Source organism: Malus sylvestris, chromosome 13 (genome assembly GCF_916048215.2).
Source record: "Malus sylvestris chromosome 13, drMalSylv7.2, whole genome shotgun sequence".
Taxonomy (NCBI): Eukaryota; Viridiplantae; Streptophyta; class Magnoliopsida; order Rosales; family Rosaceae; genus Malus; species Malus sylvestris.
This window is the reverse complement of record NC_062272.1, coordinates 16,504,284-16,529,990: the sequence shown is the minus strand read 5'-3', so window position 1 is coordinate 16,529,990 and position 25,707 is coordinate 16,504,284. Positions and strand designations below refer to the sequence as shown.

The following is a 25,707-nucleotide window of genomic DNA, read 5'->3' as shown; positions in this document are numbered from 1 at the left end:
GTCTGCGTGTTGGTGCATTGCTGTATCTTGCCAAAAGATTAACAGCGAAAGAGATGTCGGGTCTAGTGCATTGAGCTAAGTACAATAAAGCGCCTATCGCACTTAGATAAGGAACTTCAGGCTCCAAAATCTCTTCATCATCCTCCTTCGGACGGAAGGGATCTCGTTTTGCATCTAGCGTACGAACGACCATAGTAGTACTCGAAGACTTCGTTTTATCCTCATTAAAACGGCGCAACACCTTCTGGGTGTAGTTCGATTGATGTACTAAGATTCCATCCGAACAATGCTCTATCTCGAGACCGAGACAGTATCGAGTCTTACCTAGATCTTTCATCTCAAATTCCGACTTCAGGTGCGAAGCAGTTCTCGCGAGCTCTTCAGGAGTTCCGATGAGATTCATGTCATCGACATATACTGCAACAATCGCAAATCCGGAATGTGACTTCTTAATGAACACACAAGGGCATAGTTCGTTATTCACATATCCCTGACTAGTCAAATACTCACTTAAACGGTTATACCACATTCTTCCGGATTGTTTCAAACCGTATAGTGAACGCCTCAGCCGAATTGAGAGCGTGTTCCGGGGTTTGGAAATATTTGAACCAGTCAATGTAAGTCCTTCGGGAACTTTCATATAAATTTCCGTATCAAGATCCCCATAGAGATACGCGGTTACTACATCCATCAGCTGCATATCCAGTTTTTCGGAAACTACCAAACTGATAAGGTATCGAAAAGTAATCACATCCATAACGGGTGAGTAAGTTTCGTCATAGTCAATCCCGGGGCGTTGTGAGAAACCTTGTGCTACAAGACGAGCTTTGTAACGCACAATTTCGTTCTTCTCATTACGCTTCCGAACGAAAACCCACTTGTAGCCAACGGGCTTCACATGTGGAGGAGTAGGAACTACAGGTCCAAACACCTTACGTTTCGCAAGTGAATCAAGTTCGACTTGGATTGCTTGTTTCCAGTTTGACCAATCAGCTCTACGTCGACATTCATCAACCGAACGCGGTTCAATGTCATCGCTCAACATGATCTCAGTAGCCACTGCAAATGCTAATGCATCGTCGACAATCATCTCATTTCTACGCCACACATCATCTAAGCTAGCATAATAGACCGAAATCTCACGATTCTCGGGAGGAGGATTCGTCTCTTCAAGGACGCTTCCATAATCTAGAATTTCCTCATGAGTTGGGTAAAATGAGTAAGCGATAGTCGGATTCACGGTAGGCTCTTCAGGACCTTGTGCCGTGGTTTTCCTCTTCCGGGGGTGTGAATCCTTTGAACCAAGGGGTCTGCCACGCTTTTGTGTAGGGGCAGATGATTGGCTAGCCGCTAATGTACGTGGATCACCAGAATTGGCGTCCCGGGCTTCCAGGAGGGTAGTCCGTCGTACATTTGGTACATCCATCTTTGCAGGCGTATTCGCAGCTGGAATATGTGATCTTGTCACGCGCGCTAGATCGGTGAAAGCATCTGGCATGCTCTGAGCTATGCTCTGGAGATCTAATATGCGCTGCACTTCAGCTTCAGACTGAGCGGTGCGGGGATCTAAATGAGACAAAGTGGGAGTCGTCCACGATAATTCGCGTCGTTCATTAGGAACGTTGACGTTCTTATCTCCCCCTAACGACGGGAAGACTGTCTCATAGAAGTGACAATCCGCGAAACGAGCGGTAAACAGATCGCCTGTCAAAGGTTCTAAGTAACGAATAATCGAAGGAGAATCATATCCGACATAGATTCCCATCCTTCGCTGAGGCCCCATTTTTGTACGTAAGGGCGGCGAGATCGGCACATAGACCGCACAACCAAAAACGCGCAGATGCGATATGTCGGGTTCGCATCCGGTGACCAACTGAAGGGCACTAAATGGTTGTGTCGCAACAGGCCTCAGGCGGACCAACTTTGCTGCGTGCAATATTGCATGGCCCCAAGCAGCGATCGGGAGCTTGGTACGTATGACCAACGATCGAGCAATCATTTGTAAACGCTTAATGAAAGCCTCTGCCAGGCCGTTCTGGGTGTGAACATGGGGTACAGGATGTTCAACTTCAACCCCAACCGACATGCAATAGTCATCAAAAGTTTTAGATGTGAATTCTCCAGCATTATCCAATCGAATAGATTTGATCGGATAATCAGGGTGGTGAGCCCTGAGCTTGATAACCTGAGCCAACAGTTTGGAGAATGCAGCGTTCCTTGTGGACAACAAGCACACGTGTGACCAATGTGTAGAAGCGTCAACCAAAACCATAAAATATCTAAATGGTCCGCAGGGAGGTTGAATCGGTCCACAAATGTCCCCCTGAATCCGTTGTAGAAAAATGGGAGGATTCGAACGAATCTTGTCATAAGAAGGCTTAGTAATAAGCTTTCCCATAGAACATGTTTGACATGCAATTTCATGGATCGAACCTAAGCTTCGGGTTAGTGGATGCCCGTGTGAAGTTTTGAGGATACGACGCATCGCTATTCGTCCAGGATGTCCCAAACGATCATGCCAAAGTGTAATTTCGTGCGCGGTCCCTGTGGTAGGGCCGGCCACATAGTGGCATTATGGGGCGTATGGTCGTAGTATACAGACCACTCGGGTTACGCTCCATCTTCTCTAGAATACGCTTCTGGCCATATTCGTAGGAAGTTACGCACAGAAATTCAACTCCGTTTTCTACGTGGGTTTCAGCGTGGTAATTGTTATCTCTAATGTCCTTGAGACTTAGTAACGTTCTTTCGGAACGTGGAGAATAGAGTGCCTCAGCAATGGTCAAGATTGTACCATTGGACAACATTATACGTGCCTTACCGTATCCTTCGATCAGGTTGGATGGGCCTGAGAGGGTTGTCAGAGGTGCATTTTTAGGTACGAAGTTAGTGAAATAGATGCGTTCACGCAAAACAGTATGCGTGGTTGCACTATCTGCCAGACAACTAACTTTCCCACTAGTCATACCTAGAATGAAAAATTAATTTGAATTGGTCACATGCATAAAAGTTTATAAAAACAAGTATCAATTCAAAATAATTTCATTTATTCAAGGAAAAAACTTAATATCCAAAATAAATCGCCAACTAATAATCCAAAACATAAAGGAAAATTGTTCAAAATCAACCAAAAAACAAGGTGGGGTTCGGCCACAAGGTGGAATTCGGCCCCAATTGTCTTATTTTAACTGAAAAATAAGTCTATGTCTAAGATTCTAATCTTCCATAGGAGTGGTATCCTCCTGAAAATCAGAAACCTCCATCTTTGTAGTCTCCGGTTCGTCCACTTGCAGGAAGTTTGATTCAAACTTCGTACGACGAGAATGATATGCATCCACAACCTTCTTGGGAGCACGGCAAATACGGGACCAATGGTCCTTGGAACCACAACGATAGCACATATCGTCATTCATTGTGGCTGGTGCTTTGCCCTTATTTTTGAAGTTCGGGGCCTTGGGAGCGAGGTTTGGGCGCTTCTGGGCTTTGTTTCCTCCCTTGGATGGGCCTTGGCTCTGTTGACCTTGGTGGGATGGCTTCTGGCCGCCCTTACCACGCCTCTTTTGGCGTTTTGGGTGCTGATTAATGCTATAATGTGCTTCAGGCACAGCAGTAGCCCCAGTAGGTCGAGCTTGATGATTCTTCATCAACAGCTGGTTCTGCTTTTCAGCAAGAAGTAAAACAGAGATCAAATCCGAGAACTTAGTGAACTTCTGAGCTCTATATTGTTGCTGCAGGACAATATTAGAAGCAGAGAAGGTCGAGTAGGTCTTCTCCAGGAGATCCTCTTCAGTCAAAGTTTCATTGCAAAACTTGAGAAGTGATCGGATTCGACAAACTTCAGAATTATATTCATTCACAGACTTAAAGTCTTGGAAGCGCAAGTGCTGCCAGTCGTGTCTTGCTTCAGGCAAGAATATGTCCTTTTGGTGATCGAAACGATCAGCCAAAGCGACCCATAATGCACGTGGATCCTCCTCAGCAAGGTACTCAGTTTGTAGAGCGTCATGGATATGTCTTCGGATGAAGATCATAGCAGTGGCTTTTTCAGCTTCGCCAACAGGTTTATCTGTTGCTTCTTCAATAGCAGGACGCAAGTTCTTTGCAGTGAGGTGGAGCTTCACATCTTGAACCCACTTGAGGTAGTTCCTTCCAGAAACCTCCAAAGCGGTGAAGTCGAGTTTGTTCAAATTCGACATGGTCCTATCAAAATAGATGGACAAGATGTGGTTAGTGTAATGGAGAAAAATCAATCCATTCACATAGGAGTAGAACATACAGGTTCTAATAGACATGTATTGGTTTAATTTTGCATGAAAAACTTCGGGTTTTCATGGGTGATATATTTAAGTGAAAACTTCGGGTTTTCTAACAAGGCATGTGTATAAGAAACTTCGGGTTTCAAAGTAATTATGAACTTCAGGTTCATATATTCCTGCAGGCAAACACAAATATATATGCAAACAAATATGCAAAGAATATATGCAGAAATATTGTATAATGATAAGTGAATTAATTTATTTTTGGTCTTCGGGGCCAAATTAAAATGTGGGTGAAAATATAAAAACCCATATTTAAAAAAAATATTAAATAATAAAATCTCGGGGCCTAAAAGTATAAGCCAAGAACCCTCGGGTGGGATTACAGGCCCACGGGGTGAGAAGAGGGGAATGGGCTGCTGTGTGCAGCCCTAAATTTTTTTTTTTTTTTTTTTTTTTTTTTTAATTAGATGCATATATAATTCAATGAATCACATATTTACTTTGATGCATATGCAAATAATAGTTTCAATGCATGTACATATGTAGGATTCAATTCATGACAAATATCAAATTCACATAATTGTAGCAATTTTGATTATGAAGCATACACAATTTACGTAGAATCTAAAATACGTTAAACGTAAAGTTGGGTCATGCTTAATGGTGAATGTTCATGCTATCAGGGCTTGCAAAATATCGAGTTAAAAGCTGTTGTTTGGAAAGAACCTGATTGCGTGATGATATAGATGAACTGGTTTGATGCAGAAAAAAATCTCCAACGTCAGATTCCTAAGCGCAGCGGTAGGAGTGTGCTGATAACGTGTTGTGGTCTATTTTATTTGACAGAGGGACTAGGGCCGGCGGCAGAGAGAGAGACGAGAGAGAGGTGTGTTTGTAGAATTGTAGGGGAATGTGTGTGTTGTTATCCCTCCTACATTGTGCCTTTATTTATAGTAGTAAAGGGAGAGAAGATATTCCTTCTTCTCCAAGTAATACAAGTTGTAATAGGAAAGGATAACTAGAATCAAATCTTATCTAGGATTTACCCAATCATACTTAAACTAGGAATGTTTACAACAATTTTAACTTTTTCTGATACTATCCACTACATCTTTATTTGTTGTTTTTCATTAAAACTAAAGTTTTTTTTTTTTTTACTTTTCATTAGTTTTTCTTTCTTTTTTCTCCTTGGAACAATTAAATTACCAAACTACCCATATTATCCACGTGTTGACCATGGTTAGAACTACTACGAGTACAAACTCCCCAATTCTGCTTTCATTTCGACCTCCTCGCCTTCCCTCTCTCAGAAACCTCGACTTCTCTCTCCTCTTTCCCGCCCAAATCGTCCTCCAAAATCAATCCCTAAACACTATCCCTCCTCTGCCACCGCCACCTTCGACGACGGCACTGGCAATCAATTCTTCTCCCTTTCCTACTAGACATAGGCATGGTTCGTATGCTCTGAATAGCCAAGGGATTTACCTTTATTTTTTTTTTGGAATTTTCAGAATTTTGGGTCGTTAGAAGAATAACTTGGTTGCTTGACATTTTGAGGTATATAATTTGCTTTACTTTTGTTTTAGTTTCTTCAGCTAGATAGTTAATTTACACCAATGCTTTTGTTTGTGTTGGGTTTTTGAGATTTTAAAGATGTTGTATCTGAAACGTATTTGTGAGTGTGCAGTGTGCACTATATGTCGTTTTGAGACCTTTTGGATTATGAGAAAGAGAAAGAGGCAGTGTTTCTTTTGCTTTACTTTTGTTTTAGTCAGTAGGCTCAGAAGGACGATGTAGGAATATAGCATACCAGGATATCGTTAAATGCATAGATACATAAACAGTCCAAAAAATATGTGTACCAAGAGAAGAAATGTTGGATTGTCTGCAAAACACTGAACCAAAGAGAGGCATACAGTATGTGCAAGTATGCTTGGTTATTCACATACCAACTTTTTTACTTGATTGCTAGATTGGGATTTACGATTAACATTAACCGAGTGTTGACCGGACGGCCTATCTAGGTTCAGTTAAACTTAACTCCCTATCATGAGTAGCAGTCTAGCCAAGTACATCGGCGTGGGATGGGAGCTCAGCTTTCTCTATGGCGTCATCGCTGCCACCCAACAAATGTAAGTGCTGAACTTTCAATTACTGTTATTGGAGGGAGGTAAAGCTGCTATTTTTCTCTGCAAAAGTGTTGAATTTTTTATTTGGGGTTCCATTTTTTTGTGTTATTTTTTCTCTCTGTTGGGGATATTGGTATTATTGCTAGTTGTTGAATTGGAGTATTGGTAGCTTGAATTTTGCTTCAAATTGTAGTAATTGTTGTTCAAGTTTACATTTTCGTGTGAAATTGGAGAGAGTTTCGGTTTTGGATGAGAGTTTAGAATATTTGTGGGTGGGTTGTGTTGTGTTGTGGGGTCTCCATGCTGGTAACTTATCCTACTCTACACTTCAAAATTTGCAGGGTGGATTCTCTACCCTAGATTTCAAAGCCACAACAGTAGAAAGTATCTAGGAACACAGAAGAAATTTATCCTCTCAAACACAGTAAATTGGCAAGATACACGGCAAGCAAATTACCAATAAAACCACAACAAGTAAATGAAAATCCAGCACAAATTCCACGTGAAATTGGATGCTCTAATCAACATATCAGATTACAATCGGAAACAATCACTTCCACCATCACCGAAAACATGAGATTACAGATTTTTGGAACTTGATGTGATTTGGGGTTGCAAATTAAGAAGGAACCTTGCCAAATAATCCTATGTGAGTTGGTGGAAAAGTTGAGGAAAAGAAAATGAAAATTTAGAATTATGTTTAGTGGAGATATTGTGTGGTATTATGAAGGAAGTAAAGAATGAAACTTGGATCCTTATGTGTGTTTGATATCTTTGACAATGTACGGTTAGTGCCAATCTACCTAAAAGGTTTAAATAATACTAGAGTAATGTTGTATAGAAATGGTATTGTCATATGTGATTTTTGTGGCTAAAATTGTGGAAAGGGAAGTCCCATTTGTTGATCAACAGACTTTTGTTCATTAAACGAATAATGTGAACATGTTTTGTTTGCATGATGAACTTCAACCTAGAGTCACTCGATGACAATTTGGTTTGTACTTGTAGTAGTCTATTAGTTGATTAATATACCCTGCATCAGTTCACCCATATCATTTTCTGCAAGACTAAAGATTGGTTTATAATGGATGTGCACATCTTTGAGAGGATAAGCACATCATCTATCTATCTCTCTCTCTCTCTCTCCCCACACACTTCACTCTTACATCATCTCTTTCTCACCATCTCATTGTCTGTTAACAATGCATAACCAAGGGTGTGGTGATAGGCACGTTAGCGGGAACAGATGGTGCACATGGAGTGGTTCTCATGACAACTTAATTAGCCACCGCCTCATCCATCTTCTCGTCCGCCATGGCTGCCATTGATGACTCTGACTGGCCATAGTAAAAGACCTCACATTTGAGACTAGCTTGCATGCAAAAATATAATTCTTGTATGCATAAACATTGTGCATAAAAGAAACCCAATAAAAAAAATTTATACTTGAAAGAAACATAATAATACATAATGTTAGTAACATATATATATATATATATATTTTTTTTTTTTTTTAAATGCGGGTTATTACAAATATTTATCTATGCACCTTCAAGTTCAGTTCTCCCTCTCCCAATATTACTTGTACAAAAGAGAACATAAAGCCATTCGAGACCCTCTTCGAGTCTATCTATATGCCTGAATGCTCTCAAAGATACTCAAATCCACTTGAGTGGTTAATGTTCTAAAAGTTTTGCACAAAGATGGTAAATAATGTTGTCATACCAAAAATTTGGTACAACAATTGATAAGAAATTTTAGTACGATTATCGTATCAAACAAGTCATACCTAAAATAGAAGAGAACAATCAAAAGTATAGAACAAAATAATAGAATTTAGAACCCAAGCTACATCTAATGTTTGCAAGCAACTCATGGCCGCTCTATATAGTATTTGAGCTTTGGTTTGGGATGGATCAAAAGAAGTGGGCAATAAGGAGCTCTTTGTGAGGATCGTGGAGATTCTTCAATCACATCTGTTTATCGTATATTGTGCGGTCAGAAATCATTGTAAATTTTTTTTATTTAAAATTAAATATAAACAGTATCTGACGAAAACTAGTTGCACGATGTACGATAAATAAATGTGATAGAAGGATCCCCGAGATCCTCACAAAGAGGATCCGAAGAGGATCCTCAGTCGTACTCATAGTTCTAAAAGCAAAGAATTGGACGCAATAGGGATACCAAACAGACTAATTAGTTTTCCTTCACAAGTAGCATGGCAAGATTTCACATGCCAATGCTAGAAATGATGGGTGTTCAAATGAAAGATTTCGACCCAAAAAAAAAGAAAAGCGTAAGTGAGATTCTAGTATGAATTCGCACGTCTATCCATTAGAGAATGACTTATATGATATAAATATACCGTCACGGTGATGTTTGGCACTAATCAAATAAGGACACAAGTTTTGTTTACATTTCCTTATTTCATTGATACGGAACACCACTTAATAGCGTATCCATTCCCTGTAAACCATTCACCATGCATCTAGGTTAGTCGGAGTTGGATTACATGCGCCTTTGAAGAGCTCCAAATGACCCAGAGGAAATCTCTCCTCAACACTTCTTGTTGTCATACAGTTGCCATATAAATATGAGTGGAGTTATGTCGCGCCTTGAACTTAGGATCGGTGTAAAATAACTCCGCGCTCGATGAATAAGTTAAAATAAAAATAAAAGCGAAGAAATGAAATAAAAGGTTGAAAATAAACTTTACTGTTAAAATGATAACTCCAAATCCTTACAGGTATACATAAAATAATAAAAAAAATTATCTTGCTCTTCTAACATATAAAGGGCGAGTGAAACAATAGCTCGTCTACCCTCTTTAGTTTTATTTTTCAACCCTGTATTTTGGTTATCGTTATTATTATTATTTTTACTTACACCACCGAGTACGAAGTTACTTTTTCACCGACCCCAATTCCGACGGTTACAAGTTACTAGTCGGACGAATTTAGTAATGGATCATGAGGAGGATCCTCACCTCACTTGTCTCCTGCAGTATTGCTTTCTTGATTCCTGTAGGTACTGGCGGAAGTGGGACTTGGAACCAAATGTCCTTGTAATGCCTAAGGCACAAATGCACAGTAGTTACGCATTACCACCTTTTACTTTTCGGATGTTACATGATTTTTTATTTTATTTTATTTTATAAAATACCCTTTTATCTTGATAACAAGATATCTCTAGCTGATATGATATGACGTCCTTTAATTTACGTAATCGATTATTATATGGATTAACCGTACACTTTTGGGCGTAGTGGTGGCACCACTTGCACCAAGTTATATCATTGTCACTCTCCATATAATGCAGCCTCTCCCACTTGACCTTCACCTTATCTATAACTTTCACCCATGAAGAATGTAGACGTTAAATGGACTGTATGCATGCATAGAAACTGGAAATAATATGGCCAAATTTTTTTTATGGTCCTTATGGTGACACGCCACTTTTAATATCATCTTTGTTGTGTAAAAGTTGTTAATTAAACTTCGCCTATTAGCAATTCAGGTCTAAACCCAAACTTTTGTTGGTATTTCGGAAACAAATTCACATGACTATCAAGGGAGGGGTTAAATTCGTCATTTCAATTTAAATTACATTATTGTACAAATATAATTAGGGGTGAATTTTTTTGTCAAATTGTCGTGCCATACCTGTTGATGCACAAAATCAGTGAGGACTTTGGTACAACAGAAAGTGTTAAGTTTGTGACCTTCGCTAGATTGCTCCGGTCACTAGTGTGGATAAGTATGTAAATGGATAGGGACAAGGAAGCAAACACAAGATGTACGTGGTTCATCCAGATTGGCTACGTCTACGGAGTAGAGGAGTTCTCATTAATTGTGAAGTGTTTGCATAAGTATATAGGTTCAAGCTCTCATTTAGTGAGTACTAGTGAATGATTTAGTACAAATGACATTAGGAAATATTGTGAGAGAATGATCTCTATTTATAGAAGAGAGTTTCTAGTTTCATTTTGACGACGATCTTCATCCAGCCGTTGATGTCCCGATGACGATCTTTGAAGACAATGCAGCTTGCATCGAACACCTCAAGAAAGGTTACATCAAAGGAGACAACACCAAGCACATTGCACCAAAGTTCTTCTTTTCACATCAACAACAAGAGCATCAGAAGATTGAAGTCACGCAAATCCGTTCACAAGACAATTTGGCTGACCTCTTCACCAAATCACTGCCGAAGACGACGTTTCAAAAGCTTGTTTATGGAATTGGTATGCGTAAACTTTTTGAGTTGTAACTTTGCTATTTCTCTTTGGAATTATGTCAAACTCAGGGGGAGTATCCTGTAGATACTTGCTTGATCTTAATGTACTATTTTTCCCCACAATTAGGAGTATTTTCCCACTGGGTTTTTGCTACCTAACTGGGTTTTAACGAGGCACCCACCTTGGGCTGGTCATATCTTTGATGACGTCCCGTAGACGTTTATTTGACTTTTGCATTTCTCACGCATTTTTCCTTAGACTATGGATTTTGTCCCTCCTCGGGTTTTTACCATAGCTTTAGGGTTTTTTTAGTGAGACTTACTACTTATGCAAGTTCCTACCTTATGGAGAATAAACGTTGTTTCTTTGAATCAGTGCCGATGAGTCGACTTCCTCAACTTCTGGATGATGCTAAATCTACCTTGAGTATTTACACACTCAAGTGGGAGTGTTGTAAACATTCCTAGTTTAAGTGTGATTGTGTAAATCTTAGATTAGATTTGATTCTAATTATCATTTCCTATTACAGCTTGTATTACTTGGGGAAGAAGGAATATCTTCTCTCCCTTTACTACTATAAATAAAGACACAATATAGGAGAGATAACAATACACATTCCCCTACAATTCTATAAACACATCTCTTTTTTCTCTCTTCCCTTGCCGCCAGCCCTCTTTAATATTGTCAGATAAAATAGGCCACAACACTAAAAACTAAAACCAAAATCAAAAGGTATTTGAATTTGTTTTCAGATTTTGTTTTTACTCATTGTTCTCTCATATCATAAAGTGAAAACTAAAATCTAAAAAATCACAAACCATAAACCAAAGACTAAAACCCATGGTTATCAAACCGACATGCATCTTGATTTTAATTTTTTTTTTTCAAAAGAATGTAAACGTTATCAAGCAAGTTTAAACGGAAAACAGTGAACAAATAAGTTTTTTTTTTTTTTTTTTTTTTTTTTTGGTGTCAAACGATAAATTTTGTTAGATTAGAGGTTAGATTAGTCACCGATGAGATTCGAATCCATGCGATTATGTAAGAACTCAATATCTTTCCATTACTGTAATAAGGACCACTTGCTAAACAAATAAGTTTTGGTTTTTTGTCTAAATAAAAACCAAAACTAGAAAATTAAAATTAAAAAGTAAAAGTTGGAATGATTATCAAGGGAGAAGAAATATTTGAGAAATGTGAAGTATCGAATGGCCTAGAGCCTAGAAAACTTGTTCAGTTCAATCACATTCATACATAAGATCACAACTTTCGTGCGCTCCAATAGAAACACAATTACTTGCACATTAGATATTTGTTTGGTATAAATTTCAGACAGGAATCACATACGTGGCGGTAGTGCGTGCTTTATTCATATTTTAGTAAGAAATTTCAACACGAAATGTGACTTTGATGAGTTGGTGATAAGAACAAATGATAACTTGCATAGTTTTTGGGTTGTCCTTTAGTAACCCCGTACGCATTTGGCCATATAGTGCCTATTCCTTATTTAGGGGGAAATATCACAATGTAAGGTGTACCAAAAATGAAGAATATCACAATGTACGTTAGAGTTGATTAATTAGTGTGTTAATTGGATTATGTTTGGATTTAATTATACATTTTATTATTTTTAATGTAAATATATCGTTATATAAAAAAAAAATATATTACAATATGTTCTTTGCTTGATTCATGTAAAGCGTGAATTTGTACATTTGTTGATTACACCTTGTTAGTCTCTCAGCATAGATCTAAAATAACATATTGTTATTAGAATGCGACTTAAATCATTGAAAATTGGTTTGGCTCAAATCCGCCGTTGGAAAATAAGTCTAACAAAACATATATTGCCATCAAAATGCAACTTAAATCCTTCGTAATCGATTTTGGCTCAAATACACAGTTGGAACAGTTTAACAAAAAAAAAAAACTCTATTTTTTTCATTGGTATTTTGTTACCAATTTGATAATTATACATGATCTCATTCTAATTTTGTAAATTTTATTGTTTTAAGTAAGGCAATCCACTCACCTCCCATATTCTCCATTTTCTACTCTAGCCTTTAGTTTCTATCACGCTACACTTGAACATTGTTCCTTTATTATTGGAATACCAGAGAGTCACGGTTGTAAAGTTATATACCCAATAAAATAAAAGGAAAACTAATGAAAATGGCTTGAAAACTTTGAGTTTTAATGATAAGGACAAAATAAAGGGTAAAGTGAATAGTACCAGGATTGACTTTTTAGTGTAAAAATGTGGTTTTTCGTTAAAGTGAACAGTATCGGGTGCTTTTCGTTAAAGTTCCCTAAAATAAAACAATGTAAAGATTAGAACGAATATAAAAAAAAAAAGTTTATACACAAAAAATGTTTTTAAGCAACGTGAAGGGGTATAATTGTAAATCCACATCATTGTCTTCCCTCTACACAATGCTTCAACTTCAGGAAGGTGGCCACATCCATTATTCAAGAAGCCGCTTCGGTTACAAAAACAGAAAATACGCGGAGACCTTCTGCTACCCCATACAACTACAGCACACCTATAGCACTATGGGTTTAGGAAGCAAGGAAACGTCGTCGTTCCTGTCTGATTTCCTAGAAAAATGTGGTGGCTATGCTGTCCTCGACGGCGGTTTTGCTACGGAGCTTGAACGGCATGGAGCTGATCTCAACGACCCTCTTTGGAGCGCCAAATGCCTTATCACTTCACCTCACCTTGTTAGACGGGTACGTACGGTACTTCATCTGTTATTCGATCGGTTACGCTTAATTGTTATCTTTTTCTTTTATATTTTCCTTTAAAGACTTTCGATTCCCTTTTTTGTTTTGTTTTGACGATTTTCTTTGATTTATTCAATTTAAATTAAACATGTAAATTGTAGTGCATGCGAAAAATAAGAGGGGGAAATTTTTTTCATAGTTTAATTAATACATAAAAGAAACAATTGAAAGAAATGAGAAGAAAATGGTCAATATTCATTTTATATATGCAAAATTCTTTGTCTTTGCTTATTTTTTGTGTGTACATATTTTTGGGAGCATAAATAAAATGAACTATGTATTGTTGGTGATGTGTGTTTGATCAAGCCCTTTGTTATTTACTAAGAGCAAGAGCATATTTTGGTCTTCTGAATGCAGAACGACTTTTTTTTGGATAAGTTAGAGTAATTTCTTGATGCTTAAAAATAATAAAATAGATATTTAGTAAGTGAACCACGTCAGCTTCTGACAGTAACGTGGCGAACCACAAAACATTTGGGCTCATCTTCTGATGAACTCACGCCGTGATTTTCAGGGCGCCTGCACAACAATGAATAAAAAAAACATTGGTGCATAAGGAAGGAGGCAGATTGTCTGCCCTCCTTTTACCATGTCTTTCTCATTCTTTTCTATTTATGCGATTACGGTTAAATTATGTCAACATATTTTATTATTTTTATAATATGTCAAATATAATATGTCAAAATTTTATTTGATGACTGATGTAGCAAATTGAATACAAGTGCTAAATTATCTTATTTTCCAATGAATGTGTCAAAAATTAATTGTAGTTTTTATTCTATTGGTTGTTAATGAGACCCATGTATTAAAAAATTCAATTAAATATATTTGACTCCTTTGTTTGCTGTAAAAAAAAAAAAAGAAAGTAGCTGGAAAGCAATGAGTCAAATGACTCACATGCCACATCATATATGGTATATCAATTGGAGAACACCTAAATATCTTTTAATCATATTTGGTATATTTGATATCTCATTTGGAGAGGGTCTAAGGAGTTTTAGACATCATTTTTTAATTTTCTAACACTTAAAAGTTAATCGGAATGATGATCATCCGTTTAGCATCACCTAGGCGAGAATTTTTAAAACAGATCGTCATACTTTAATTAATTAGGTTCTTATTCTGGTATGGGAAATTTTAGAACAGCTCTTCGTCCTTTAATTAATTAGGTTCTTATTCTGGTATTATACCTTAATTTTTAGTTTTTAGACCAAAACTTGAGTTTGTGTCATTACACCTTAGTTTATTGATTATGCACCAAAACTTATTCTCGTGTTCTAGCATCATGGTTTTGTCATCATACTTCTCGTGGACTAAAACTTACCTTTAATAAGTTCCAACACTCTTCTGTTTCTATATCCCTCGTCATGTAATTGCGTAAGTTTTAGGACTCGTGTCATACTTTGGACACAGTCTCATATCATTACTGCGTCATGTTTTAAACTTATACACTTGCTAAATACAACAAAGAAGAAAGATTAAAACATAACCTCAATTGTTTGTTTTCCTCTTTTAACTTGGTTGGGAAAAAAATATAGGTACACTTGGACTACCTTGATGCCGGTGCAAACATCATACTAACCGCATCTTATCAGGTATTTAATTTTGTTCATCCTTCCCACCACGTGATCTCAACGTATATAGGTTGTGTTTTTTTTTTTTTTTAGTTTTTTTTAAATAAATTAAAGTTTGAGGAGTTATAATTTATGTTTGATACAGGCCACCATTCAGGGTTTTGAGGCCAAAGGTTTCTCTAAGGAAGAAGCCAAAGATTTGCTTAGGAAAAGTGTTGAAATTGCAATTGAGGCGCGAGAAATTTACTATGATAAGTTTCAATCAAGACGTCCAGTTCTAGTTGCAGCATCTATCGGCAGCTATGGCGCTTACTTGGCTGATGGTTCCGAATATAGGTAACTAGTGAACTCATTTTCCACTCATTGTCACAAATAAATTACTAAGGTGACTTGATAACTTTCTGATCAATGGTAAATAATTAAAACTCTGCCTACAGTTTCTTCATGTACGTTGTTTATATGAGCATTAATGATCTTGATTTTAGGTTCATTTTCTTTGGCTTGATTATTCTGTTTTCCTTTGCAGTGGGAACTATGGAGATGCGATAACTGTAGAAACATTGAAGGATTTCCACAGGGAAAGGGTACAGATTCTGGCCAATTCTGGTGCTGATCTGATCGCATTTGAGACGATTCCAAATAAGATAGAAGCAAAGGTAACTGATATTTCTCTTGAGGCAACCGGACAAATTACTTTTATTTAGTTACAATTCATTGAATAAACTCATATTCTTTAGGCATCATGCCCCATTGCACTCTCATTTGCAATTTGTCCGCTATATGTATGTGGATCTGTTGGTATCAGCAGTTCCAGTCTGGATTTTGGCTAAATATTCCTTGCTTAAATGTGATGCAGGCATATGCTGAGCTTCTTGATGAAGAAGGAATAGAAATTCCAGCCTGGTTTTCCTTCTCTTCGAAGGATGGAATCAATGTGGTCAGCGGGGATTCCATGTTAGAATGTGCCTCCATTGCAGATTCATGCAAGAACGTTGTTGCTGTTGGAATCAACTGCACACCTCCTAGATTTATCTACGGACTGGTTTCATCTATTCGGAATGTATAATCTTCGATCAAGTTATGAGTAATTAAAAATACTTAATTAGCCCATAAAACCATCTTATATAATGTTCCTTACCTATCTACTTGGCAGGTTACAAACAAACCAATAGTGATATACCCTAACAGCGGTGAGACTTATGATGGTCAGACCAAGCAGTGGGTGGTGAGTTTCCCTTCTATATATGTTGTTACTTCCCATTTTCTGACACTAACCCTCCTAAAATAAAATTTCTTTGCTTTGCTTTCAAATGGTATTGCATCAAGTAGATGACCATATATATGTCACGTAGGCATCAATACGACCATATGAGGTTACTATTCACAAAAAATACTTATGCTGCTAGATTGTGAATCTGCAACATGAGTCATGTTAATTCTTGCTTGAACGCATAGTCCAAATTATAATCTTTCAACATAATCACTTGTTTGACAATATAAGTCTGACAATAGAACATTATGAAAGAGAAACACATGATTTTCAAAATATGAAACCTTAGATCTTAAACTGTTAATCCATACTCGTTATCCCTCCCAAATAAAATATGTTTTTCTTTTCTTTCAAATTAATGGTATAATTTCTATTAAATTAATTAGCATGCATATGTCATAAATTAGTCAATAAGCATCAATCTAGAGTTGTGTTATGTGGAAAATACTTATGTTGTCAAACTGAATTTGATGCTTGAAGACGTGGCCCAAGTTACAATCTAGGAACATGAGCATGTCGGACAATAGAACATTACGTACCCTACCTTTTACAACATCTACTGGCACCTAAAAACATCAACGGAGCAAACGTTTGTTAAAAGTTATGAAATCTTGATGCTAAATTAATCCATGTTGATGTCTAAAGCGGTGTTGAAAATTTTTGAATGGAACTTTTCGATTGCAGAAATCGACTGGTGTGGTTAATGAAGAGTTTGCAGACATAGCCATAGACAAGTGGTGTGAGGCTGGGGCTTCTCTATTTGGAGGCTGCTGCAGGACTACTCCAAATACCATCAGAGCCATATCTAAAACTCTCTCCAACAAGTCTTCTTCTACCGTTAACGATGATGCTTAACCGAGTTCTCAGAAACTGGTGTGTAAATATTCTAAGAATAAAAACCTTTGTATCATTTTTCTTTGCTTGTTTTGTAACTCCGAGGAAGTAGTAAAAATATCACCATGGCGAGTCTGTTCCAGAATAAGTGAATAACAGTGCTTGTTATGGTGAGGTTTTTCCAAATAACTGTGTTTATTAATTTCAAGGGTAGAATTTTCTGGCAGTCTCTGAGGTTTTGGGTCCGTACTCAGTCGCATTCTTACATGTTCTGGAAATTATCTTATACCGGCGTCTGTTGTGGTTAGTAACTGTTTTAGTCTAAGGAACAAGGAAATCTTGAAAAGAATGATACAAGAGATCGTAATAAGAGATACAGAAATGTAATATGCAGATATTACAACTAAGTTTCTCTATCATGGATCCAATGCAAATCATAAGTGTCTCTCCCGTGTTGGTGAGAGTCCTCTCTCTCTGAGAGCTTTTCCCACTGCTTGTGTGAGGTTGTTCCTTCCTTCTTCCGGCTTTCCGTTCAGCCGGCGGCCTTGCACTGGCCAGGGTCGGTGGTAGTCACTTCTTTTTGTTTTTTTTCCTTCCTTTCTTTCTATTACTGTCTTTCCCGCATGGTCTTTCTGTTGGTATATGGTCCAGCCCATGATGAATGTTCTAGATTATTCTAGTAATCAAGTGAGATGGCTGGAGGATACTAGACAATTCTAGCATGTTATTAAGTTGATGGAAGAAGCTGGTTGCAAATTGAAAGATCTAGAAGCTACAATTTTGTGGCTAGTCTAGAATTATCTATGCTAGAGGTTTGAAGAATATACTAGAAACTAGTAGAATGCCAAACCCTCACCTATAAATATGGGTGTGATGTTGTAGTGAAGTAACCAATTAAAAACCAAGTGTGAGTAGCAAAGGATCAAGTCCAAAGCTAGAGTTCCACTCCAAGAGTGAGAGTGAGAGTGTTCCACTACACATTGTGAGTGAAGTTTAGAGTGATAGAAAGTGTGTGTCATATTTTCTTGTATCCATCAAGCTTTGTCTTTGGCTTGGTAAGACTACTCTTGTTGTACTCATCATTTTCATATAGTGAAGATTGATCCTTGTTTCGTGGATGTAGGCATAAATTGCCGAACCACATAAATTCTTGGTGTCCATTTTCTACTTTACCTTGTGCATTCTCTATCTTGTAATACCGACATTCCTAACAAGTGGTATCAGAGCCAGGTTGGCTCGTACTACGAGATGGAAGGAAGTGGCACTATGATCAAACTCACCAACTCTAATTGGGTAACATGGAAGCCAAGGATGAAGGACATTCTCTATTGCAAGGATCTGCATGAGCCAATTGAAGGAGATGCCGCTAAGCCCGAGACCATGTCCGATGTTGAGTGGAAGAAGATGAATCGCAAGGCTATTAGCATAATTAGACAATGGGTCGACGATAGTGTTTTTCACCATGTGTCTAATGAAACCAATGCCCGCGAGTTTTGGACGAAGCTTGAGTCCTTGTTCGAGAAGAAGACCCCAGCCAAGAAAGCCTTCTTGATCAAAGAGCTCATCAATGTGAAGTACAAGGATGGTATAAGTGTAGTAGAACACTTAAACAATTTCCAAAATATCATCAACCAGTTGGCTACTATGAAAATGACGATTGAGGACGAGCTGCAAACGCTATTGCTACTTGGATCCTTACCAGACAGTTGGGAGACCTTTGTGGTGAGTGTAAGTAACTCTGCTTCTAATGGTGTTCTTGCTCTTGATAATGTTAAAAATAACATGCTCAATGACGAAACAAGGAGAAAGACTTCCGGTGTAGATAGTAGCCAACTATTTGTCATAGAGAACCACAGAAGAAGCAAGAGCAGAGGGCCTAGAGGTCATGGTAAGAGTCCTAGCCGATCCAAGTCAAGGTTCAGGGGTACATGCCACCATTGTGGCAAAGAAGGCCATATGAAGAAAAATTGTTGAGTTTGGAGGAGAGAGCAAAGGGAAGGAAACAATCAGAAGAAAGATGATATTGGCAATACCACCGCTGTCATATGTGGTGATGTACCAGAAATATTGTTTGCTGGTGAATTTCTGCATATGCGCAACTCTGACAAAGACATTAAATGGATCTTTGACAATGGAGCTTCCTTCCATGCTACGTCCAAACGGGAGTTCTTTAGTACATACAAAGAAGGTGACTTTGGCAAAGTGAAGATGGGGAATGAAAGCTATTCCAAAATTCTTGGAATTGGTGATATTTGCCTAAGAACTAATCTCGGTTGCCAGTTGATTTTGAAAGATGTGAGACATATTCCTGATATACATCTCAATCTGATATCCATCGGTACCCTTGATCGACAAGGATATTATCACCATATTGGCGAAGGAAAATTGAAGCTTATTAAAGGCTTAATGGTGGTAGCAAGAACACGACTTTGTTGTACGTTGTACCGGTCAAATGCCAAGGTTTTGAAAGGTGAGTTGAATGTTGTGGAGGACTCATCTATAGACTTGTGGCATAAGAGGCTAGGCCATATGAGCGAGAAAAGCCTACAAGTTTTGGCAAAGAAGTCTCACATTCCCTTTGCCAAATGTACGTCGTTAAACTCTTGTGAGCATTGTTTATTCCGAAAACAAAGAAGAATTAGTTTTTCTGTTCCATCTACAAAGAAAGGAAATTTGTTAGATCTTGTTTATTCAGATGTGTGTGGTCCCATGGAAGTCGAATCACTTGAAAGAAATAAATATTTTGTTACTTATATTGATGACGCTTCACGAAGAGTCTGGGTGTATTTGTTGAAATCCAAAGACCAGGTGTTTCAGACATTCCAAGAGTTCCATGCCATGGTGGATAGGGAAATTGGGAAACCTCTCAAGTGCCTTCGTAGTGACAACGGCGGCGAGTACACATCTAACCAGTTTAGAGAGTATTGTGTGAAACATGGCATACGTCAGAAGAAGACAGTTCCTGGAACTCCACAACATAACGGTGTTGCTTAAAGAATGAACCGAACCATCATGGAGAAAGTCAGGTGTATGCTAAGGACTGCAAAGTTATCTAAGCAGTTCTAGGGTGAAGCTGTAAGACAACATGCTATTTAATCAACCGATCTCCATCAGTACCATTAGGTCATGATGTTCCAGAGAGAGTATGGACTGGTAATGATGTGTCTTACTCTCATATGAAGGTGTTTGGTTGCAAAGCATTTGTGCATGTGCCCAAAGATCAGAGATCGAAGTTAGACTACAAAGCTACACCATGTATCTTTCTTGGTTATGACGGTGAAAATTTTGGTTACAGATTATGAGACCCATACCAGAAGAAGTTTATCCAAAGTAGAGACGTAGTCTTTTATGAAGATCAAACAATTGGGGATTCGGATAAAGAGGCACAACCAGATGATGCAGTTAGAGGAGTTGATCCATTAGCTTCAGATGAAGAAAGTCACGATGACATCCCTAAAACAGCTGCTAATGAAGTACCTACAGAACCAGATAATGCTGATCAATGGGAGCCTGATCAAGATGTGCCAGACCATGAGATTGCTGATCAAGGGGAGCCTAGTCAAGAAGAGCAGATTCAAGGAGAACCCAATCAGGGGGAGCCTCCAGCCCCACAAGAGAATGAAGATCAGGTCAGAAGATCCACAAGAAGTCGAAGACCGTCTACCAAGTATTCTTCATCAGAGTATATCATGTTGACTAATTATAGAGAGCCCGAAACTTATGAGGAGGCCAGAGCTTATAACGACAGTGATAAATAGATGAAGGCAATGAAGTCTTTATTAAAGAATGATACCTATGAGCTGGTGAAGGTTCCAAAGTGCAGAAAAACATTGAAAAACAAGTGGGTGTTCAAATTGAAAAGGGACGACAACATGACAAGGTACAAGGCTCGTTTGGTTGTCAAAGGTTTTGGTCAAAAGAAAGGAGTTGACTTTAATGAGATTTTCTCACCGGTGGTGAAGATGACTTCCATTCGAGTTATCCTTGGTATGGAAGCAAGCATGGATGTTGAGCTCGAGCAGTTAGACGTTAAAATTGCATTTCTCCACGACAACTTAGAAGAGGAGATATATATGGAGCAACCCAAAGGCTTTGAAGTCAAAGGTAAAGAAACTTTGGTGTGCAAGCTCAAGAAAAGCTTATATGGTCTTAAGCAGGCTCCGAGACAGTGGAATAAAAAGTTCAACTCATTCATGGTGAGTAATGGGTACAAGAGAACTCATGCTGACTCTTGTGTCTATATCAAACAATTTTCTAGAGGTAAATTCATCATTTTATTGCTTTATGTTGATGACATGTTGATTGTCGTTCAAGATGCTTCTATGATTAAAAAGCTCAAAGAAGAGTTATCTAAGTCCTTTGACATGAAAGACTTAGGGCCAACCAAGCAGATTTTGGGCATGGAGATAATTCGTGACAGAAAATCCAAGAAGTTGTGGCCGTCACAAGAAAAGTATGTTGAATGGGTGCTTGAAAGGTTCAACATGAAAGCAGCCAAATCGGTAAGCTCACCTTTAGCCAATCATATCAAGTTGAGCAAAGAGAAAAAAGAGAAAATGACAGTTGTTCCCTACTCTTCAGCGGTAGGAAGTATCATGTATACAATGGTGTGCACACGGCCAGATATTGCTCATGCAGTAGGCGTGGTGAGCAGGTTTCTCTCTAATCTAGGGAAAGACCATTGGGAAGCTGTTAAGTGGATTCTCAGATATTTGAAGGGGACTTCTAAGATGTGCTTGTGCTTTGGCGGTTCCAAACCAATCTTGGAAGGATTTACAGATGCTGACATGGGAGGTGACCTGGATTGTAGAAAATCTACGTCTGGGTAATTGTTTACTTTTGTAGGGGGAGCCATGTCTTGGCAATCCAAGTTGCAAAAGTGTGTAGCTTTGTCCACAACCGAGGCTGAATACATAGCCGCTACAGAAGCATGCAAGGAGTTGTTATGGCTGAAGTGGTTTCTCCAAGAGTTGGGTTTGAAGCAAAGTGATTATGGCGTTTATTGTGATAGTTAGAGTACTCTGGATTTAAGCAAGAACACTACATATCATTCACGCACTAAGCACATTGATATTTGTTATCACTGGATTAGAGATGCTATCGAGAACAAGTTGCTACAGCTGAAGAAGATTCATACCGATAATAATTCTTCAGACATGTTGACAAAGGTAGTCATAACATCAAAGTTGGAATTCTGCATGAAGGCTGTTGGGATGGACTCCAGGTAACTTGGAGTCATGATCAGAATTCCTCCCTCATGGACTGGAGGGGGAGATTGTTGGTATATGGTCTAGCCCATGATGAATGTTCTAAATTATTCTAGTAAGCAAGTGAGGTGGTTGGAGCATGCTAGACAATTCTAACATGTTATTAAGTTGATGGAAGAAGCTAGAGAGTACTAGCTTCCTTGGTTGCAAATGGAAAGATCTAGAAGCTACAATTTTGTGGCTAGTCTAAAATTATCTATGCTAGAGGTTTGAAGAATACACTAGAAACTAGTAGAATGCCAAACCCTCACCTATAAATATGGGTGTGATGTTGTAGTGAAGTAACCAATTAAGAACTAAGTGTGAGTAGCAAAAGATCAAGTCCAAAGCTAGAGTTCCACTCCAAGAGTGAGAGTGAGAGTGAGAGTGTTCCACTACACATTGTGAGTGAAGTTTAGAGTGATAGAAAGTGTGTGTCATACTTTCTTGTATTCATCAAGCCTTGTCTTTGGCTTGGTAAGACTACTCTTGTTGTACTCATCATTTTCATATAGTGAAGATTGATCCTTGTTTCGTGGACGTAGGCATAAATTGCCGAACCACATAAATTCTTGGTGTCCATTTTCTACTTTACCTTGTGCATTTTCTATCTTGTAGTACCGACATTCCTAACACTTTCCACACCACAAGCCGTTGATCCTGCTCAACTATCTTCTTCATATCAACTCTTTTCTTTTCTCTATCCCATGTTCTCTCTCCATCTTCACATCCCTCATCCATCCTCTGCCATTTGGTATGCAATCACTTTTGACCGCGATTTTTTGGGGTCCATCGGGAATGTGTGTAGAGTTTTGGTGTTCACACTGGCTTAGGTGTTGGCACTACCACCTTCTTTCAGCCTATCATTGTTGGCAGTGTTGATTGTGGATATCTCACTGGTTTCTTTGATTTCTTCTACTTGGTGGTTACGATCGGAAAAGGATTCTTTGCTGGATGATGGAGTCTTCCTTCCTTCCATCTTTGAGGCGTTGTTTGGTTCAATTTCTGGCGTTCGTTGGGTCGATGGTTCGTGCTGTTTGTGAGGTGTTGCAGTTGCGGTAATAGTAGAAGGGTAGGGTTTTCTTTTGGTTTGCTTCTATTTTTGGGCCTAATATCTTGCTTAAACGTTTGTTGTTACGTTTGGTTGGTACCCTTTCGCTTTGTGTAATTGGTTTAGGCCATTGTTGTGCAATAGTTGTGTTGGTAATAAAAGATTTTACCTTTGTTGCTAAAAGAAAAAATCACAAAACCAACAATTTATCTCTTCTCGACTTTAAACTAGTCAGTTCAGAGAATTGCACTTGCATAACAGCCTAATAATATCTTGTGTTATTGTACTTAACAAAACATTAATGTTATGCAACTTCAATATCGTCGAAGGAAAGAACCTTTTTGCAACTTAAATTCCTACATACTAAGATCTCAACTTTACAATGGTTGAATTTACCAGTATAAGTTCAGTTTTGGGAACTAATCTTCACAACTATTTTTATTTTTAGCCATTAAATTGAATAAGTGAAATAAAACAACATACAAAATTAAACAATAATATAAAAGAGGTGAAAACAGAATGTGTGTTCATTATTTTTTTTATTAAAGGACTTCAAAAGAGTAATATTTTCTCTTAATTTTAAGAAATAATCATTAATATTAAGGAAAAAAAAAAGAAATCTCCCATTAACTGAAACACAGGGGGAAATGGTATGCCCAATTGGATCCAGATGGTTAAAAAGGGGAAACTTGACAGAGAAAGTGTAGAAATTAAGAGAAAAAAGGGAAAGAGAGAAATTGAGGGAAAGAGAGATAGAGTTCATTCAATCATTCATAAGTTTCCACAGCTTTCATTATTACATATATATATTCCTCATAGAGGTAACCCTAACTATATGGACCCAAAGGTGGTACAGGTACGAGTCAACTACAAAAGAAGAAGTATTGGGCTTACATAGCTGGGCTCAATAACTCCTCCCCCGTAAGAACAAGCCTGTCTTCAAGCCTTGAAATCTGGGTAACGGGCCAAGATGTCATTAGCGATCTCCCAAGTGGCGTCTTCAGTTGGTAGGCTAGCCCACTTAATAGCCATTTTGTTAGAGCTTTGTTTTTAACCTTGAACATGCCCTTGTCTAAAATTGTTTCTGGTAGCCATTGAAGTGCCCCGGTGGAGTCGAGCGGAGGCAAAACAGACAGTGGTGGAGAAGCATTTCTAAGCTTTCGTTTGAGGAGTGACACATGAAATACTGGGTGGATTTTGGAGTCTGCAGGCAAAAAGAGGCGATATGCTATGGAACCAATGCGCTGAGTTACTTGGAAAGGTCCATAGAACTTGGGTGCCAGCTTGTTGTTTGATCTTGTAGCCACTGATTATTGTCGATATGGATGAAGCTTAAGGTAGACCCAATCTCTAACTTGGAATTCTCTCTCGGTTCTCTTGTTGTCATACACCTGGTGCATTCTATTGTGAGCAAGTTGTAGATTTGTGCGCAGTAGGCGGATCAATTTGTCCCGATCTTGCAGAGCCGTATCGACAGCTTGTACCGCTGTCGAACCAGGCATATTGTAACACCTAAAACCCTAATTATATGTATAATTTTGTTGTTCCCTAAAATATTTATGAAATTATCAATTTAGTCCATATTCCTTTACCCGATTGAGCTGCCACGTGGCAACACCCTAACAAACCTCACATTTTTTTTCTCTCTCTCCCCTACCCTGTGACCCATTTCCTTTCTCTCTCTTTGTCTCTGCACTCACTCTCCCTTCTTTCTCTCTCGAAACTCTAATCCCTCTCCCTTTCTTGCACCGTGAACACAACACACACACACACACACACACACACACACACACACACAGAGCTACACCACTTGTGAGGAAGACATCACCATCATCATCTCCTTCATGCCGCCTCTCTCTCTCTCCCCCGTCGTCGTGCGACTCGGCGAACCCAGAAAACTCTCCGACGAGAGTTCTTCGTTTTTCGATTAGGTAAGCCTCGTATTTCCTTATATTCTTCATGGGTTTATGTTTGGAGGTGATTATTGAAGTGATTCCATTATATTTACCAAGGTTTTAGTACGAAATCGGCTTTGGTGTACCAAACCCATTTCAGGCGAAACCGTGGGTGTCAAGGAGCTTTCCGTTCACCTCCGGCTGTTTCACGGATAATAGAAGGTATAAATCTCTTCCCCTCATCTCACTCTTCAATTTGATACTTAGATCGAGGTCTAAGGTGAACGTTTGCAGTTGATCGGAGCTGTAGAAGCTTCGGTTTTCTTCTCCGTTTGGTTTCGTCGACACCAGGCCTTTCAGGCCGTCCCTACAGGTCTCGGGCCTTAGGCCTGTGGTGAGTTAGCCAAAAAACCCAACCCATTCCA

The 25,707-nt window shown here is 38.5% G+C and overlaps 1 protein-coding gene across 1 annotated transcript; it reads left to right on the top strand.

Annotated features, from left to right (window-relative positions):
- The first annotated feature begins 13,068 nt into the window (after positions 1–13,068).
- On the top strand, positions 13,069–17,316 carry LOC126596560 (homocysteine S-methyltransferase 3-like). The gene is made up of 7 exons (XM_050263185.1): positions 13,069–13,358; positions 14,951–15,007; positions 15,132–15,322; positions 15,513–15,642; positions 15,843–16,046; positions 16,140–16,211; positions 16,941–17,316. Exons 1-7 carry the CDS (start codon positions 13,182–13,184, stop codon positions 17,109–17,111), a joined length of 1,002 nt encoding a protein of 333 aa, XP_050119142.1. The 5' UTR covers positions 13,069–13,181; the 3' UTR covers positions 17,112–17,316.
- Positions 17,317–25,707: the final 8,391 nt, after the last annotated feature.